At 39.2% G+C, this 20,601-nt stretch overlaps 1 protein-coding gene across 1 annotated transcript in view; it reads right to left on the reverse strand.

The window, feature by feature from the left end:
* Positions 1-3,554: 3,554 nt before the first annotated feature.
* The window catches only part of LOC134335612 (uncharacterized), a 35,316-nt gene continuing 18,269 nt past the window's right edge, over positions 3,555-20,601 (reverse strand). Inside the window, exon 8 of the mRNA XM_063018174.1 lies at positions 3,555-3,955. Within this exon, the coding sequence (XP_062874244.1) occupies positions 3,912-3,955 (44 nt within the window). The 3' untranslated portion in view covers positions 3,555-3,911. The remainder of the gene's footprint in view (positions 3,956-20,601) is intronic.

The following is a 20,601-nucleotide window of genomic DNA, read 5'->3' on the forward strand; positions in this document are numbered from 1 at the left end:
TCCTCTTATAGAATTACACCAAACATCATCCATTCAGCTCGTCCTCTATTAGCTGTATTTTATTTATTTATTTATTTATGTTGGTGTAGAAGAGGATTTGAGACTAATAAGTTAAACTTAAGTAAAAGTACTAGTACTTTGATTATTTTTTACTTAAGTACAAGTAAAATTACTAGTCTAAAAATCTACTCAAGTAAAAAATTTGAAGTAACTCATTTAACATTTACTTACAGTAAACAGAAGGATGGACATCATTTTTCCACAGAAGTTCACAGATCAGTGATACAGCAGACTACACACAGCTTACTGGTTAAGTGCATAACATTCATTTACATTTTTGTCATTTTGCAGATGCTTTTGTACTGACTTACAATTGTGGCTGAATACAATGCAAGCAATTGAGGTTCAAGGGCCTTGCTCAGGGCCCCAACAGTGGCAACTTAGTGGTGGTGGGGCTTCAACCAACATCCCACTGAATACTAGTCCAGTACCTCAACCACTGAGCTACCAACTGCCAGTTCATATGTTAAAATAAATTAAAAAAAAAATAAAACTTTTGCCTGTAAAAACAGTTCAGCAAACTTAAAGTAAAATGTTGAGTCAACCTTAAAAACCTAAAAGTTAAGCAGACTTGAAAATGTAAGGCAACCGGCTGCCTCACCTTTTTGAGTTTTCTCAACTTCAGGAGCCCAAGCAATTGTGCAACTTGCTTTGCTAAGATAGGTTGTTAGTTCACTCAAATTACTATTTAAAGTTGGACAAAATTACAATTACTATTCGATTGTACTTGTAAAAAAAAGGGTTGATTTAACTTAAAATGTTCTTTTGAGTGAACTCTTTTGAGGGTAACGAAAGAACATAAGTTAGAACAACTGCTTGCAAAGGCAGCTGGTTGCCTTAAATTTGTAAGTTTTGCTTAACTTTTTATTTGTTTACAGTGTATTAACTACTCTTAGTTGAACTGTAAACTGTAAGTTGACTAAAACTGTCAAAAATGAATTTCACAGTTCAACAATATCATGTTTACAGTTAAACTGTAAACTTCACAGTCAATATTATTCAACACGTCATGTTAAGAGTCATGACTCTTAGAATATGACTTGAGTAAAAGTTTTAAAGTATTTGATTTTAATGTATTAAAGTGTCAAAGGTAATGTTCTGATATTAAATGTAAAGTATTGGCAGTAACAATACAAGAAAAAGTACAAAAACACAAGTGGTCAGAATCTTGAAAAATATGCAAATGTAGATCTGACCCAAACTAGATTATTTAAATACAGCTTATTTTTGCATAAATATTTCGATTTAAGCTAACGGTTGAGCAGATCATTAAAGTATTATATAATTCATGCTTTGTCTGGTCAATTTCATTTCAACTCTTAACATGCATAAACATGCAATTTAGGCGTTTAACATATTCCGAAAAAGTTGAAACAGGGCAATTTAGGGCTAGTAATGAGGTAAAAAAAAAAAAAAAAAAAAAAAAAAAAACCTAAATAATTATGATTTCAAACAGCTGACTATAATTATGTCAGATAAAGAAATAAAATGCATTTCGTTCTATAAATTCTTATACTGTGAAGACCTTGTTTGACCATTTCCGTTTTTATTACCAGCATTTACTTTTACTTCCACTTTTCATGCTTAAGTACATTTAACATCAGAAAATTACTTTTGATACTTAAGTACATTAAACATAAGATACTTTTATTCAAGTAATACTCTAAAAGGTGACTTACTTCTATCAGTAAGTAAATCTCTGGTAAGATACTTGTACTTTTACTCAAGTATGGCCTTCAGGTACTTTATCCACCACTGACTGTAATGAAGTATTATTACTATGGTACATTACACCACTAGTGTGAGGTGTGTTACATGGTGGGGGTGTGGTCTGGTTGTAATATCTCTATGGTAACAGGATACTTGACCAGCTTTTCAAAGATTTTCATATTTACAAATGGTTTCTCACCTCTTGCTGTGTAACAATGAGAATTGGGGGTGACTGTACAGGTATGGTGGTGGAACAGAAGACTGGCACCTTGTGGGCCATTTGTAGTGTCTGTGGTAGTTGTTGAGTGGGTTTGAAAGATGGGGGATGTCTTTTGTAGTCTGTAATAGCCCTCACACTCTTTCAGACAGAAGAGACGTTGTTGCTCCAGTTCTAAAAGCATCTTCCTGAACTCTGTGTTAAATAGAGGTTTATTATTGTAAGAACAGGTGAGATAGGATGTGACTGTTTTCATTTATTTATTACTACTGTGGTTACTTGATTTAAACACGCTCCCGTCTGTGGTACTGTGTCAGTGATTCATATCATTATATGGAAATTGTGTTATTAAGCTGCGTCTCTGTTAACAGTAAACCAACATGAGAAAAAGGTTTTTTTCGCTGACAAGAATTCTGATTTTATTACAGTGTTGTAGACTGAGTGCATTTGTTTTTTATGCCGAGCACTTTCTTTTCTCTGTCTCTGAAAGATTTTAATACGTTTTGATCTTTTTGTAAGTGATATGCTTTTAGGATGTCATGATAACTTTGACCAGGTTTGACCTAGACTTTAGATTCTTGTGTCCATAATAACAGTGTCTAAATACAAGTACATCTCTCTTTATTCTACAAACACCTGTTTCCCCAAACTTGACTAAATATTTCTGCATTTTGATAAACTAGAGAACTATATGAATTTCTGTGTGTGTGTGTGTGTGGTGCGTAATGGTGTAAACGGCTCTCCCCAGGCCTGTCAGAGATCGTCGGAACTTCCTCAGCAAAGAAACATCACACAGGAGTGACCAAAGTTGATCTTCCGGAAAAGCTACCTTTACAAATGGTGGAGAATGCGGGCATATAGCCAGGTAAGGTGAATCTTCTCTAAAATTCATTTAATCTGCTGGGATTGATAACTTTGAGTGTTTTTCTTTTTAGACACAGTTTTGAGACTATTGGATATTCTCTGGTTAAAACACATTAGACGAACATGGTGGTTTAGCTATGAGAACGGAGGGAACTCTCTTTTTGAAGAGAAACTGAAGTAATCCATTAAAAGTGCTTCGTGTGTTTTTGGTTTTGTTGTTTTTAAGAGTTCTGACTGAAGTCGCTCTTTTGTGGGTTCAAAATACAATCACTGTACTACTCACAAATTAGCTTTTTTCCATACAATGAGACGCTGCTTCCACCTAGTGGTGATTGGAGACAACACCACCCATAAAAAGTAGTGTTTTCATTACTGATGTAGTGATCTCTAATTATTGATTCTTTCTGTGCGGCCCGGTAACAAATGACCCACGGACCGGTACCGGTGTACAGCCTGGTGGTTGGGTACCACGGCACTACATTACTTTATTACAGAATCTTGGTCCTGGTCCATGTCACTCGAGCTAAAAAAAACAATAATTATACATATTGTTACTAACTACATTGTTTCATCGTTTGTGGTTTTTCAAATGTTGTTTGAAGTGAACGAGGGTTTCTCCTGCTCCTTGTGTCAACTTTCAAGTCAACTTTATTTATATAGCGCTTTTTACAATAGACATTGTCTCAAAGCAACTTCACAAAATCCAGGACCAATAGATACAAAAATCCCTGTTGAGCAAGCCGAGGGCGACTGTGGCAAGGAAAAACTCCCTGAAAATTACAGGAAGAAACCTTGAGAGGAACCAGACTCAGCAGGGCCCATCCTTCTTGGGTGGTCTGGAGGATACTTTAAATAAATACACGATTTACACAGAGCATACAAACACAGAATTAAATGATCTAAAAGTTATAACTGGTAATAAATAGATAAATAATAATAGAGTTGTTCTTCGCTCTAGTCTTCAATAAAGTCTGTAGTGATTTCTTGTCATTCTTGGTGCAATTACTCCAGACCCGTCACATCCGGCACGAGCAGCATAGTTGTCACGGCAGTCTCGACTTTAATCCTTAACCTCGGCGGGTAAACAGGTTTCCATCAGAATGCCTTTGGAGTAAAACAACAGAGAATGTAGTTAATAATGTACAATGCTAGTTGAGTAAAACAGTTTTACAGAGAGTTTTAGACTCCGGCAGCCCTAATTATTACAGCATAACTAAAAGGGAGAGCGAGCAGGTAACAAGGTCATGAAGGCTTTCATAGGACATCAGCGCCCATCTCCCCACCGTCATCAAACCTGAGTGATCGGATAAGAGAGGCAGAACGACAGCAACCCAACATCCCTGATCACCACAAGTTTCTATGACCAAGAACCCCCAAGCTCTGCGCCTTTGTCTATTTTAATCAAAAGCCTGAGAAAATAAATATGTTTTCAGTCTAGACTTAAACATTGAGACTGTGTCCGAATCCCGAACAGAGGCAGGAAGATTATTCCAAAGTTGTGGAGCTTTGTAAGAAAATGCTCTTCCACCAGCTGTGGTCTTTTTAATTTTAGGAACTATAAGTAACCCTGCATCTTGTGAACGAAGTGGACGCGCTGGGTTGTAGTGATTAATAAGTTCACTCAGATACTGTGGAGCCAGACCATGTAGCGCTTTATAGGTTAGTAAAAGTATTTTGTAATCAATGCGGAATTTAACTGGCAGCCAGTGTAGAGATGATAGAACAGGAGTAATATGATCAAATTTTTTAGTTCTAGTTAGCACTCGAGCTGCTGCATTTTGAACTAACTGGAGTTTGTTTATGGATCTACCAGAGCATCCAGTTAGAAGAGCATTACAATAATCTAACCGAGAAGTTATAAACGCATGGATCAGTTTTTCGGCATCATTAACAGATAGTATATTTCTTATTTTAGAGATATTACGCAAATGATAGAAAGCAACTCTAGTAATATTATTAATGTGTGTATCAAAGGAAAGATCTGAATCTATTGTGACACCCAAGTTTTTTACATCTGGGCTGGGAGTAACAGAGAACGTGTTTAGGTTTAGCACCAGGTTAGACAACTTGTCTCTTGCAGCTTTAGAGCCAACAAGTAAAACCTCAGTTTTATCTGAATTAAGTAAAAGAAAATTACACGACATCCAGTTTTTTATGTCGTTTACACAATCTTCTATCTTACTGATTGTGTCAGTATCATTTGGTTTGGCTGATATATACAGCTGTGTGTCATCTGCATAGCAGTGAAATTTTATGCCATGTTTATGAATAATTTCGCCTAGTGGAAGCATATAGAGTGTAAATAATAGAGGTCCAAGTACCGACCCCTGTGGAACACCACACTTTACTTTTGTAGTTTCCGAGCATTTATTATTTACATAAACAAATTGCGAGCGGTCAGTCAGATATGATTGAAACCAAGAGAGTGCGAGTCCTTTAACACCTACTGTATTTTCTAGCCTCTCCAGTAAAATGTTATGATCGACCGTATCAAACGCTGCGCTAAGATCTAATAGAACAAGAAAAGAGACACATCCATTATCAGAAGACATTAACAACTCATTAACTACTCTAATTAATGCGGTTTCGGTACTATGATTGGGTCTAAATCCTGATTGAAATTTTTCATGAATACAATTTTCATTCAAATAAGAACATAACTGTTTGGAAACGACTTTTTCTAATATTTTAGAGACAAAAGGAAGATTTGAAATTGGCCTATAATTAGCTAGTACATGTGGATCAAGATTAGGTTTTTTAATCAGGGGTTTAATAACGGCACTTTTAAACAATGTAGGTACGTACCCAAGGTTAAGGGATGCATTGATTAATGTAAGCAGGGGCTCTACAATAGCTGGGAGTAAATCTTTAAGTAAACGAGTTGGAACAGGATCGAGTATACACGATGATGACTTAGATGATTTAATCAGCACAGTTAGTTCATTTTGGGAGATTGGATTAAAGGAATTTAGTTGGATGAACTCGTTACTATTATCACCAATGCTGCTCGGAGTGAGTCCATACTTAACATTGGCAAGTGACACATTTTGACTCTGAAGTCGTATTTTTTCTATCTTGTCATTAAAGAATTTTAAAAAATCATCGCTGGTACAGTCAGGCGGTATATTAGATTCAGTTTCATTGACGTTTTTAGTTAATTTGGACACCGTCTCAAAGAGGAATCTGGGATTGTTTTTATTTTTCTCTATTAGGGACGAATAATATAAAGATTTAGCTTTTATAAGTGCATGTTTATACTCAGTTAGAGCATCTTTCCAAGCAATCTTATACACCTCTAGTGTAGTGTGACGCCACTTGCGTTCTAATTTCCGTGCTGCTTGTTTAAGTGCGCATGTGTTGTCATTGTACCAAGGAGCAAGTTTTTTCTCCCTAATCAGTTTAGTTTTGAGTGGGGCTACGTTATCTAAGGTTGTGCGCAATACGGTCTCTAGGTTTTGAGTTGCCTGATCTAGTTCTTTAGGTTCTGATGCTGATATATTTGGTAGTTCTGGTAGGCAGTTTATGAACGCTGCTGCAGTTGCAGATGTAATAGTGCGCTTACATTTAAAACGATGTGGTTGCTGTATATTATTGGACAGGGACACTTCATAAATTAGTAGGGAGTGATCAGAAATTAAGTCATTCTGTGGTACAATTTCCAGGTTGTCTATGTTTATACCATAAGTAAGTATTAAATCTAAGGTATGTTTACAAGCGGTGAGTGGGTCCTGTTACATTTTGGGTGATGCCTAAGGATTCTAAAATAGAATCAAACGCAATTTTGAGTGGATTACACTTATCCTCATAATGAATATTAAAGTCACCAACGATTAGAGCTTTCTTAGTTGATAAGACTAATTTAGAAAGAAAATCGGCAAATTCGTTAAGAAATTCTGAGTAAGGACCAGGGGGTCGATAAACAGTAACCAGTTTAAACATACTATTTTTATCAGATGAACCTTTATTGGTTATGTCAGAGATAAGAACCTCAAACGAGTTTGTTATGGGAGATGATTTTACAGTAATCTGTCTCGCGTGTGTTAAATCGTAGCTATTCCTCCACCACGACCACTAAGACGTGGCTTATGTTCATAACTGTAACCCGGAGGAGATGCTTCATTTAAACCTAGATACTCATCAGGTCTAGCCCAGGTCTCGGTTAAACAAAGTGCACTAAGACAATTATCTGTAATTATTTCATTTACAATTACTGTTTTGCATGCAAGTGACCTGATGTTTAGAAGTCCTAACTTTAGTTTAGCCTTACTAGGGTTTTCATGATGCTCATTTAGATTAATTTTAATTAAGTTATTATGACATACTTTTTGATTTTGTTTTGGCTTACACCTGCCACGGAAAACAGACACAGTCTCAATGGTTTGTGACCTAAGGATTCCAGGTGACGTCCGATGGCGACTCGCAGACAGTTGGTTAGGCCTGTTTGTCTGCTGCCTGGTCTTGGCTCTGGATAGTCACTTACCACTATCTGCCGCTACACTAACGCGGTGGTAAAGCCTGTCGCCTATGCTGCAAGAAATGCGAGCAGCACCCTCCCACGTGGGGTGGACACCATCCCGCTTCAAAAGACCAGGCCTTCCCTCAAAGGTGGACCAGTTATCTACAAAATCAATGCAGTTTTCTGAGCACCATTTAGACATCCAGCGGTTCAGCGACAACAACCTGCTGTAGGTTTCGCCACTGGGTCGAATCGGTAAGGGGCCAGAGCACACTACTGCCTCAGACATCGACCTAGCTAACTCACACACCTCTTTAACATTACACTTAGTAACCTCAGACTGCCGTAAACGAACATCATTAGTGCCGACGTGGATAACAATCTTAGAAAATCTACGATTAGCATTAGCCAGCACTTTCAGGTTTGCTCTGATGTCAGGCGCCCTGGCCCCCGGAATACAAGTGACTATGGTTGCTGGTGTCTCTATGGGGGTTGCAATACGCACGTGTCGGAGCTGAGAATCTCCTATAAGTGTCTACTTTCCTGTACAACCCCAGATCTTTTTGTGTCTACTTTCCTGTACAACCCCAGATCTCCACAAGCACATCAATGAGCCATAAAGAGCCTGAATATTAAGATCTGACGCCCACCAGAAGCTCCAGGAGCCAACAAAAGTCCTCCGATACTCTGAAGATGAAGTCCAATAGACAAAAGCAAAAACAAACCAACACCTGCTCAGATTGTGGAAAGAGCTTCCATTGCCAGGCTATTCTTAAAACCCACCAGCGCATTCACACTGGAGAAAGACCATATCACTGCTCACAGTGTGAAAAGAGCTTTAATAAGAAGGGTAATTTGAAAGCCCACCAGCTCATTCACACTGGAGAGAAACCTCATTACTGCTCACAGTGTGGAAAGAGTTTTTATAGTCGGAGTTATTTAAAAGCGCACCAGGGCATTCACACTGGAGAAAAACCTCATCAGTGCTCAGAGTGTGAAAGCAGTTTTATAGTGTGTGGTATCTCAAAGTCCACCAGCGCATTCACACTGGAGAGAAACCATATTGCTGCTTGCAGTGTGGGAAGAGCTTTAGCATGCCAAATACTCTGAAACTACATCAGCGCATTCACACGGGAGAGAAGCCATATTGCTGCTTTCAGTGTGGAAAGAGTTTTAGTTACCTGGGTAGTCTGAAAATCCACCAGCACATTCACACCGGAGAGAAACCGTATCAGTGCACACAGTGTGGAAAGGGTTTTAATAAACCGAATAATCTCAAGACACACTAGCGCATTCACACTGGAGAAAAACCGTATCAATGCTCACAGTGTGGGAAGGGTTTTATTCAACAGGTTCATCTTGAAATGCACCAACGCATTCACACTGGAGAGAAGCCATATCAGTGCTCACAGTGCGAGAAGAGTTTTACTACCCGAAGTTATCTCACAATCCACCAGCGCATTCACACTGGAGAGAAATCGTATCAATGCTTACAGTGCGAGAAGAGTTTTACTACTTCGAGTACACTCAAAAAACACCAGCGCATTCACACTGGAGAGAAACCGTATCAGTGCTCACAGTGTGAGAAGTTTTTTACTTCCAAGAGTTATCTCAAAGTACATCAGCGCATTCACACAGTGTAAGAAGGGTTTAACTTCACAAGTAATTTTAAAATTCACCAGCGCACAACAAGAAACCATAGTAGAGGTAAGAAAATAAGCAGGGATGGGAAGGGTTTGTTTCATAAATCCCAAATGTTGGGTTGGGTTGAGACCAGGGCTGTGTGTAGACAGCTGGAGCTTGTTAGCACACAACTAATCAAGCCATCTTTTAATAGAAATGGGACGTAATCAAACTGTCACCACAATGTTAAACCCATATCATTTACCTTAAGTAATTTTACATACTTTTTACGTAGCATTGGATGTGGCAGAGACACATGGGTTTTGTAGTGAGGGATCATGGGTTTGTGGGAGGTGTGGGCTACATCTGTTTATAATAGCGTAACACTGCTAACATTTCTCACTGTTGCTTCTGTTCTGCACAATAAAGCACAATTATTTTGAATCCAGACCCTGAATGAGTTACTCAGTGCTACAATACAAACTCTGTACTGTTAACAGTAAAAACTGAAGGGAACCATAAAGAAGGTAAATCATATTATCAGTGTATTTATCAAGAATGTGAAATAAAGAATGTGGTGTTTTCTCTTCTACTCTACAGTCCGCTTTTTTATATTTCATAGTAATGAGTTACAAGCTACCAAACAACAAAAGCAGGAGGAAGATGATTGACTTTTATTTGATGTCAGACAGGATAACGTCTTTTATTTGCTCAACTTCATTTTACAATCCCAATTCTGATGAAGTTGGGACGTTGTGTAAAACATAAATAAAAACAGAATACGATGATTTACAAATCCTTTTCAACCCATATTCAATTGAATACACAACAAAGACAAGTTATTTAATGTTCAAACAGATAAACTTCAATGTTGATTTTCGGCCTTGCCGCTTACTTGCACAGATTTCTCCAGATTCTCTGAATCTTTTGATGGTATTATGGACTGTAGATGATGAAATCCCTAAATTCCTTGCTATTGCACGTTGAGAAACGTTGTTCTTAAACTGTTGGACTGTTTGCTCATGCAGTTGTTCACAAAGTGCTGAACCTTGCTTGTCAACGACTGAGCCTTTCAGGGATGCTCCAATTAACCTGCTCACCTGTGGAATGTTCCAAACAGGTGTATTTTGAGCATTTCTCAACAGTCTTTGTTGCCCCTGTCCCAACTTCTTTGGAACGTGTTGCAGGCATCAAATTAAAAATGAGTGAATATTTGCAAAAAAACACAATAAAGTTTATCCGTTTGAACATTAAATAACTTGTCTTTGTAGTGTATTCAATTGAATATGGGTTGAAAAGGATTTGCAAATCATCGTATTCTTTTTTTATTCATGTTTTACACAACGTCCCAACTTCATTGGAATTGGGGTTGTATTTATTAATACACAACTCAGGATGACCATGATAACTGTGACCTTTTAATAAATTCGTGCTAGTCAAAATAAAAGCAATAAAGGACGAAATGTACAAGTCCTTTAAAGGCCAACACTGATCTTTGCTGTGGACCTACTCTTGGAAACTTGTGAAAGCTGTAGAGTTCCACTCAACAATCCATTTCCCTTGCTTACCCAGGGGCATTGTCTGCTCTAAGTGAAAGAGATGTAATTCATAAACCATTTCTGGTACTATTTCATCCACATGATTACAAAAATATGTTCCCACTGTTAGGGTGCCTGCGACGTCTGGCGAACATAACACCAGTTCCCAGCGTTGCAGGCATTACAGAACAAAGAACAGCATGGCCTCAAATAGGACATTGCCATGCGCCCTGCTAACCTGAATAGCAACGAGCTAACATGAGACGCTGTGCTTAAACCTCCACAGTACTTTAAGGCGTCTTGGCGAATTCTGGGTTCGTCATTGCCGGTTTGGCTTAGCGGTTTGAACGCTGCCCTAGCAACGGCACAACCCTGGTTTGAATCCGAGCCTCACCTCTTTTTTCTCTTATGCACTCTGATTGGCTCCTTCCCAGCGCCTAGTTGGTGACACAGCCATATAATCTCACCTTAAAGGCGTTTATCTTTTTCACCGTGATTACCTGGGACAGTGTCCGGGGTTTTGCTTTCCCTAAAACGCTCCTTATAAAGGCAAGGAGCAGACTCAGTCTGCGTGGCGAGATATGCCTTCGCTTGGCGAGTGAGCGACCAGGGTTCGTGCCTCGCTTAGGTACATTGATTCATTTGTGTTTTGTTCTGTTCTATTTCTCTGTTTCAGTTGCCAGCAAGTCAGCGGCTCCGTTCGGGCTTTCCCGAATCGTTTTCTGTTTTGCCATTTCCCGTTTATTTTTAATTATTATCATTTGTGTTGTAAAAATTATTATTTATTGTAATTAAAATATAATTTTCTCTGCATCTTTGGGTCCTAAAGCCTCTCTTTATAACACCCACCATGTCCAAACCTTTAAATATGGAGGGAAATGAAGCAAACCAATGCACAGATTTCCGAAGACATGACATACGTGTCCAGAGGGAATGCTACAGAGGGAACGCTTCAGCTTGCTAAAGGTAGTAAACAAATGGCAATTGAGTGAAAATCTGGATTAAATCATTTAGCCCAGAGGATATATTTAAAGTTTTGTTTCTACAAGCAAATCTATGGAATAGGTTAAATATTATTAAAGCTGTGTTTAATTTTTAGAAAAACTAGACATCACATCATCCAGTAGTGAAAAAGAGAAGGGAGAAGAGGTTTTGGGCAGGAACCATTATACTGAGAATTACTGAGTATCTGATTAATCTTTTCTAGATAATTGATCAGGTCAACTCACTCATTTTATAATTAGGAGGTTTATTGAAAAGTTGCAAAGAAATCGGCTCTCCCTAGGCTCTCAGGCTGCAGCGTTCTGAGTCTCCACCCCTAGCGGGGTGGGGGTGTGTGCAGCTGGGCGCAGCTGCACAGCTGGGGGCAGCAGTTACGGAGAGCAGGATGTGCCTAAGGCTGAGGAATTTACTGCTCTCACACCCCCTTATATGGGGTTGTTCTGTACCATGAGTTATCCACCACAAATTTTATTAGGCACAATTCCCCCTTTGGATGCAATCTATTGCATCCACACCAATTGCTTTAGGTGAAGAGCCAGAACTCAAAATGTTATACAATCACTAAGCAACACCTGAGGCCAAGGTTCGAGTCACAATCATAGGCCTATATGTAATAATATTGTGTGCAATGCCTAAATCCCTAAATTCGAATGGAGTTGGTAAAATTTTCTTAATAGACATTATAGCGAGAGACTTCATAGTGAAATATCAATCCCCCCTATTATTAAACAAGCCACAGTTTCCGGTTTCCCTCCTTTTTTTTCCCCTCTGATGCAGGGTTATGATAATCAGTCCTTCTGCTTAGTTGTTATGTTCTTCAGGCTGCCTATCCGGGTTTCGTCTTCCCAGGATTCTCCAACCCTGGGCTTAGGTCCCCATTGATGCAATACCTGGAAGTCATTTCATCAGCTTATGCGACTGTGCCTGCCTTAGGTTGTCCTGGATTCTGTCAGGATCTTACCCGTCTTTGGCTAACCAGTCCTCTCTAGCTGGTAATTGATGGATGAAGGATTTTACTGATACCCTTGCATCATATTGCTGGTAGTTTTACTGGCTTGTAATCATTATTTGAAACATTGTTGCAGCAGTATAAATATAAAATTCATGTCAAACACATAAAATTCCAGTGTAACTTAAACCAAACCATACTAAACTGTGCTACATGTGCCTATGTGTATGTAATTATTTCTATTTTATCATAATTCTATCAAGTGGACCTATATGTATATGTATCGTTGTTATGCAAGCTAAATGTATGGAAATAACACACAACAAATTGTTTGGCTCAGATATTCAATCATTTCAGTCATTCTTGGATTTGGCGGTTCCTTGTTCCCCTTTAGATGGTATCAATCCTCCTTACTTGTTCTAACCTGCAATCATAACACAGTACAGTACACACACGATACACACAGACATACAACATTTACGCCCAGTACTCCTCATCTTCTTCCTTGTCGCCTGGACTGTTTGTTCCAGTTTTGTCAGACTGAACAAACAGGATGGTTTCCTTAGCATTGCCTTCTCCACCTGCACCTTTTTGAATCACAGCATTTATGAACTTTACCATCAGTGCCTGGATACATGGCACACAACAACAACCACAAACTACTAGTAATGCCAAACCTACACACACTGCCATGACCAATTGAGTAATTGTACCCTTCCAGGACCCAAAGAATTGTTCTATCCATTTTGTGAATGGGTTATCTATTCCAGAGTTCTCCTTCCATTCCTTGGATAGGGCCTTCAACCCCTCCAAGGCTCTGGTAACAGTTCCGTCTGGTGCAGTGTTGTTAGGTCTAAAGGTACAACAGGTGGCCCCAATCATGTGGCAAACACCTCCTTTGTCTGCTAGTAGCATATCCAATGCCATTCTATTTTGGATGGCCATTAGTGAGGTTTTGTCCAATTGATCCTTAAGTCCTTCCACTGTTTGAACAGTGAAGTTTACAAAACGTTGTTGGTTATAGTAAAGATAATTTATCCAATCTACATTCTTATTGATAGTTGCCCACCAAATAGAATACACTTTCAAACCCTGCTGCAATTTGATTTCTGGCCTTAAACTCGTCTGGAACTCCTCTAGGAACGCCAATACCGTCCATCCAGACCGTTTTATCAAAAGAACCGCCAGGCTTCACTTCTCTAGTCACCCGATGATTTGCCATCACTTCAGCAGGATTGTTCACACCTCTTTGCTTTTAGATCCTGAATGGCATTATCAAATACACCAAGGTACATTGTCCTGTCCAAGTTGTCTTTGTCTTTAACCACCCACTCTTCTCTACCCACATTGCAAAATGTAAAACAGCATTTTTTCCATAGTTTCCAAAATAAATATAACACTACTGTGTACAGTCCCTGACAGAAGTTCTGTCGCTTATCCATGTTGTGGAAACAAAAGCTTATAACCTGACTTTAAATTCATCCATTGGTTTTAGAAATGACTCAAATGAAAGCTGAAACCCTCCCAGATGAGGTTTAATTTACGAAAATAAATTTGCTTCACTGCAGAAATATTGATCATTTAATGAACACAGAAAGGTCAGATTTTGGCAAGACAAAAGTTTTGTCGCCTTGTCATATAATGCACCCAATCCTAGTTTACAGCCTCACCTGTGCTCACTAATTGATCGGTTAATTAGTGGGTGTGTATAAAAAGAACCCCAGCACCCCAGACCTTCACTTGAACTGCAACTTCACCTCTGACAACATGCCAAAAATCCACCCTGCAACCAAAGCCTTGATTATCAAGAGGCTGAAGACCAAATACACTGCAGAGGTGGCTGGCACCTTTAATGTGTCTCAGCGTCAAGTACAAAGAATTAAAAAAAGATTTGAAGAGACTGGAGATGTTTTTGACAAGCCCAGGTCCGGCAGACCCCGCAAGACAACTGCTAAGGAGGAACGTTTGTTGGTTAGAAAATCCAAAGCCAGCCCCTCTTCCACTGCAGCAGAGCTCCACCAGGCCTGGTCACCTCAAGTCCCTGTGTCAACTAGAACAGTTTGTAGGATTCTGTCTCGAAATGGCCTCCATGGTCGAATCAGTGCCCAGAAGCCAGCACTAAACAAAAGGCAATTAAAAAACCGTGTGGCATTTGCCAAGGCCCACAGTCTGCTAAACGGATGGACGCTGGAAAAGTGGCAGAAGGTGGATTTCTCAGATGAATCTTCAGTTGAATTACACCACAGCCACCGCAAATACTGCAGGAGACCTACTGGAGCCCGTATGGATCCAAGATTCACCCAGAAAACTGTTAAGTTTGGTGGTGGAAAGATCATGGTCTGGGGTTACATTCAGTATGGGGGTGTGCGAAACATTTGCAAGGTGGAAGGCAATATAAATAGCCTAAAATATCAAGAAGTATTAGCTACCTCTTACATTCCCAATAAAAGGGGTCAAATTTTGCAGCAGGATGGTGCTCCATCTCATACATCCATCTCTACATCAAAGTTCCTCAAGGCGAAGAAGATCAAGGTGCTCCAGGACTGGCCAGCCCAGTCACCAGACATGAACATCATTGAGCATGTTTGGGGTAGGATGAAAGAGGAAGCTTGGAAGACAAAACCAAAGAATCTTGATGAACTCTGGGAGGCATGTAAGACTGCATTCTTTGCTATTCCTGATGACTTCATCAATAAATTGTATGAATCATTGTCGAATCGCATGGATGCAGTCCTTAAAGCTCATGGAAGTCACACAAAATATTAAATATGGCTTTAATAGCACCACAACTTCATTCACCAATGTTATGAAACATATCTTTGTATTTGAAGTAAATTATTTGTTTGATTTTCACATTACTTTCTGTGGGCGACAAAACTTTTGTCTTGCCAAAATCTGACCTTTCTGTGTTCATTAAATGATCAATATTTCTGCAGTGAAGCAAATTTATTTTTGTAAATTAAACCTCATTTGGGAGGGTTTCAGCTTTCATATGAGTCATTTCTAAAACCAATGGATGAATTTAAAGTCAGGTTATAAGCTTTTGTTTCCACAACATGGATAAGCGACAGAACTTCTGTCAGGGACTGTACTAGTGCTGGACAATAATTCGATATCGATATATATATGTATAACGCGATAGAAAATGTTTCAATAACGGTGAATTGATTTTTAAACAAATTCGATCGATATGCATATGTCAGTGCGTGATGACGTACACCACAGGCATGAAGCCAGTGCTCAGCGTTACCGCTCTGATTACACTCCGCTACAACACAGTGGATATCAGCGGCAAAATGAGTTTAACAGCTGTGAGTGAACAAGCATCCACAGTTAAAAAGAAGCAGCAGAAATAGTTGATGAGAGAGGAAAGACTAGACTCTTTTTTCTGTATTCTTTAAGCACAACATCTGCTGCAGCAAATTCTGCAGCAACTCTTAAGCACTTTTTATATTCCTTATCCTGGTTGAGCACTTCTGTTCGAAAATGTTTACATACAAATAATAATCAGTCCATGTTGTGGATGAAGTGTCTTTTGTCGTGGTGAAGCGTTGATGACGAAATGACGACTCCGCTGACACTGCTTTATGTTCAATTAACAAGTTTATTCATATCAAGGTAGTGTCATACAAGCATTTCGCGATAATGCTCAGAGGAAGGCAGCCGATTCCTTCTCTGACCTTCTCAGCATCACCCTTGGGTTTATATACTCCAGCAATGTACATATAGGATAACATCTGGTTTCAATAGACATCTCTCAGGCACCAGGAGAGAAATAGCCGGGGCCCCTCTGTCCATAGAAGAAACCGGAGTCTCCTAGCTCCCAGCTGACCCTGGAGAACCAGTGCCAGCCTAGCCCAGGCAACCTCTTAGTTCCAAGACCAAACATTGAAGTTAGAAAGGCCTCCCAAATAATGCAACCCAGATGTGAGAATGCCCCAAGAGGGGCACGCTGGCCCCTAGAAAAATAGCTTCTACAGAACTAACAGTTGAAGAGAAACGTATATCACACATGAACTAATATGTTCTAAAAGATGTTTATGAATAAAATATCTCATATAAAACTTCCAGATACATCATGGATTAAAGTTAGTTAAGACCAGAGGTGGAAAGTAACGAATTACATTTACTCGCGTTACTGTAATTGAGTGTACTTTCTTGTTTTTTTTTTGTGTACTTATACTTTTTAAAGTAGATTTCACAGCCTGTAATTTTACTTTTACTTAAGTATGTTTTGTATTAAGAATTGTAAATCGCTACATTTTAAATAAGATCCGTTACTGAGTAAAATAATAAACGCTAAAGAAATCGCGGCTGGGAAACTGCTTCAGTGAATTCTGCAATGGGGAGTCTGATCTTTTGTCTCGGTTCCTTTTAAAGAGCCGTATATATACATAACGACTCCCAGAAGCGCGAATCGATTCCTTTATTTCAGGTTAAATGGCCGTTCAACAGATTCAAATAATTCTACGACACATCACTAGTGGTTATACAGTTTAAAAAAGCTTTATGGGACTAAAATGACACATTACACACCCCTAAATGTTTTAAATGTTGTATCAACATGTTTCTTCTATTATATTTGAATTAAAAACAACTATTGTGAGATTTATATCCACTTGTCCTGTTTGCATTACACAGAAGAGACACGCCCTCCTGTTAATAAAGTAACGAAGTAACGTTTACTCTGAGTACATTTTAAATGAGTTACCTTTTACTTGAGTAGATTTTTAGACTAGTAATTTTACTCGTACTTAAGTAAAAATTCATTAAAGTAATAGTACTTTTACTTGAGTACAATATTTTAGTACTCTTTCCACCTCTGGTTAAGACATATGTTAATATATTATATTATATGTTGTCAAAGCTTATGTTTATTTGAGAATGATGTCGTGTTTTTGTCTGTATACAAATGTTGAATACAAGTAAAAGGTGAAAGCTAATTTTTTGTATTTTTATTATTATTATTATTTCTAAAATATTATGTAGTTTTAAAGGGTGAGATTTCATAGCCTTTGCAAAATAAATTTTTCAGAGGTTCGCAGGTACAGCCTTTCAATGTTGTTGTTCCTGGCAGTTTTTCTGGCATTTGTATAATTCATACCAATATCGGAATTACAGTCTATCACAAAAGTTAGTACACCCCTCACATTTCTGCAGATATTTAAGTATATCTTTTCATGGGACAACACTGACAAAATGACACTTTGACACAATGAAAAGTAGTCTGTGTGCAGCTTATATAACAGTGTAAATTTATTCTTCCCTCAAAATAACTCAATATACAGCCATTAATGTCTAAACCACCGGCAACAAAAGTGAGTACACCCCTAAGAGACTACACCCATAAATGTCCAAATTGAGCACTGCTTGTCATTTTCCCTCCAAAATGTCATGTGACTCATTAGTGTTACTAGGTCTCAGGTGTGCATAGGGAGCAGGTGTGTTCAATTTAGTAGTACAGCTCTCACACTCTCTCATACTGATCACTGAAAGTTCCAACATGGCACCTCATGGCAAAGAACTCTCTGAGGATCTTAAAAGACGAATTGTTGCGCTACATGAAGATGCCCAAGGCTACAAGAAGATTGCCAACACCCTGAAACTGAGCTGCAGCACAGTGGCCAAGATCATCCAGCGTTTTAAAAGAGCAGGGTCCACTCAGAACAGACCTCGCGTTGGTCATCCAAAGAAGCTGAGTGCACGTGCTCAGCGTCACATCCAACTGCTGTCTTTGAAAGATAGGCGCAGGAGTGCTGTCAGCATTGCTGCAGAGATTGAAAAGGTGGGGGGTCAGCCTGTCAGTGCTCAGACCATACGCCGCACACTACATCAAATTGGTCTGCATGGCTGTCACCCCAGAAGGAAGCCTCTTCTGAAGTCTCTACACAACAAAGCCTGCAAACAGTTTGCTGAAGACATGTCAACAAAGGACATGGATTACTGGAACCATGTCCTATGGTCTGATGAGACCAAGATTAATTTGTTTGGTTCAGATGGTCTCAAGCATATGTGGCGGCAATCAGGTGAGGAGTACAAAGATAAGTGTGTCATGCCTACAGTCAAGCATGGTGGTGGGAATGCCATGGTCTGGGGCTGCATGAGTGCAGCAGTTGTTGGGGAGTTACATTTCATTGAGGGACACATGAACTCCAATATGTACTGTGAAATACTGAAGCAGAGCATGATCCCCTCCCTCCGGAAACAGGGTCGCAGGGCAGTGTTCCAGCATGATAATGACCCCAAACACACCTCTAAGACGACCACTGCTTTATTGAAGAGGCTGAGGGTAAAGGTGATGGACTGGCCAAGCATATCTCCAGACCTAAACCCAATAGAACATCTTTGGGGCATCCTCAAGCGGAAGGTGGAGGAGCGCAAAGTCTCGAATATCCGCCAGCTCCGTGATGTCGTCATGGAGGAGTGGAAAAGCATTCCAGTGGCAACCTGTGAAGCTCTGGTAAACTCCATGCCCAGGAGAGTTAAGGCAGTTCTGGGAAATAATGGTGGCCACACAAAATATTGACACTTCAGGAACTTTCACTAAGGGGTGTACTCACTTTTGTTGCCGGTGGCTGTATATTGAGTTATTTTGAGGGAAGAATAAATTTACACTGTTATATAAGCTGCACACAGACTACTTTTCATTGTGTCAAAGTGTCATTTTGTCAGTGTTGTCCCATGAAAAGATATACTTAAATATCTGCAGAAATGTGAGGGGTGTACTCACTTTTGAGATACACTGTATATATATATATATATATATATATATATATATATATATATATATATACACACACAGTTGGTTTTTGTATTGCTTATTAGTTGGATGCAACTTGTCCTTTCCTTCAGAGAGGCTAGTGCACTATTCCCAACATTACAAACACGTCTGTCTGCACCAGGTTTCTCACGCTAAAACCTCGGTTAAAAACCTCGAAGGGCCCAATTCCCTTCCTTGAATAAACCACCTGTTTATTCTGAATAAACCTCTTGTTTATTCTCCCGATTTACAACTCTTTGTGTAAATCCAACTTACACCTCACTGTGTAAGTTCTTAAGTCCCCATCCAACAATAAAGAATACCAAAACATCAGCACAAACTCCAAATATTACCAATTATCAATTAACAATTACCAAAAATCTTACCAATTAAATTTAATCTCACCTGAGTCCGTGCAAGCAGCAGCGCTGAGAGACACTACGAATTGTTACAATCCCTTTTCTCTAAAAAGGAGGTAAGGCTGAAGATTACCTTCACCAGGCGTCCCTGAATCTGCATGCATATCCGTAGGTCTGCCAGTCGAGCTGCCCCAGTAACACAGGATTTAATACACAAAGCAGCATATTACTAAACTTTAAGTAATATTAAACATAAAATCTTATTCCTGCCATTATACTCCCCCGTTTTTCATATTTAACAATCAAATCTTGAAAATAAAACATTTGTGAACAGAATGCAGAATAGAAGACAAAGTGACAGCAACCAAGCATTAAATCTGCATTTTTGCCTGTGTCCAATTAGAATTTTGTCCATTAAATATTTTTGATCCCATGTCTTTGTAGAGTTGTCCAAACAGAATTTCAAAAGGCCTAAAGGCAATTTTTGATGTTTATCTCATGCTCATCTGTATGAGAATTATTGAAAGGGCCTTATTTTCAGTGCTTTGTGCCAATTTCCCTCTCCACAGCTCCTCCAATAGCTGGGTAATAGACACAATGTTGTCTCAGTTCAAAAGATTATTAGAGACAGGATGCCCTGCACTAGCAGCCCTTGTTGGACCAGATGTATAATTCTAAACTAACTAAACAAGGCGGAGATACCGCTCCCCTTACCACACGCCGGTGGTCAGAGTGTGTCCTTACAAATCACACACAAGCTGGAGATACCGCTCCCCATACCACACGCCGGTGGCCATTATACACTCTGTCGTTGGCCAACTTTCCCTAAGTGAGATTCAACCAAAACACCATTTAAAATACATACATGAAATGAAAGTAAAGGAGAGCTGATTCATCACATGAATTTCTACTATTATCAATTTCATAGCACTTACGGTGAATATCGGACCAACCACACTCGCCACTAAATAATAAAAACAGCTAAATAAAGGGCGAAGCGCCCTTACCTTTCTGTTGGGTACCCAAGCGAGTGTAGAAGATTCTCTATTCACCAGGCGTGGTC

Source organism: Trichomycterus rosablanca, chromosome 2 (assembly GCF_030014385.1).
Source record: "Trichomycterus rosablanca isolate fTriRos1 chromosome 2, fTriRos1.hap1, whole genome shotgun sequence".
In the NCBI taxonomy this organism is placed as follows: domain Eukaryota; kingdom Metazoa; phylum Chordata; class Actinopteri; order Siluriformes; family Trichomycteridae; genus Trichomycterus; species Trichomycterus rosablanca.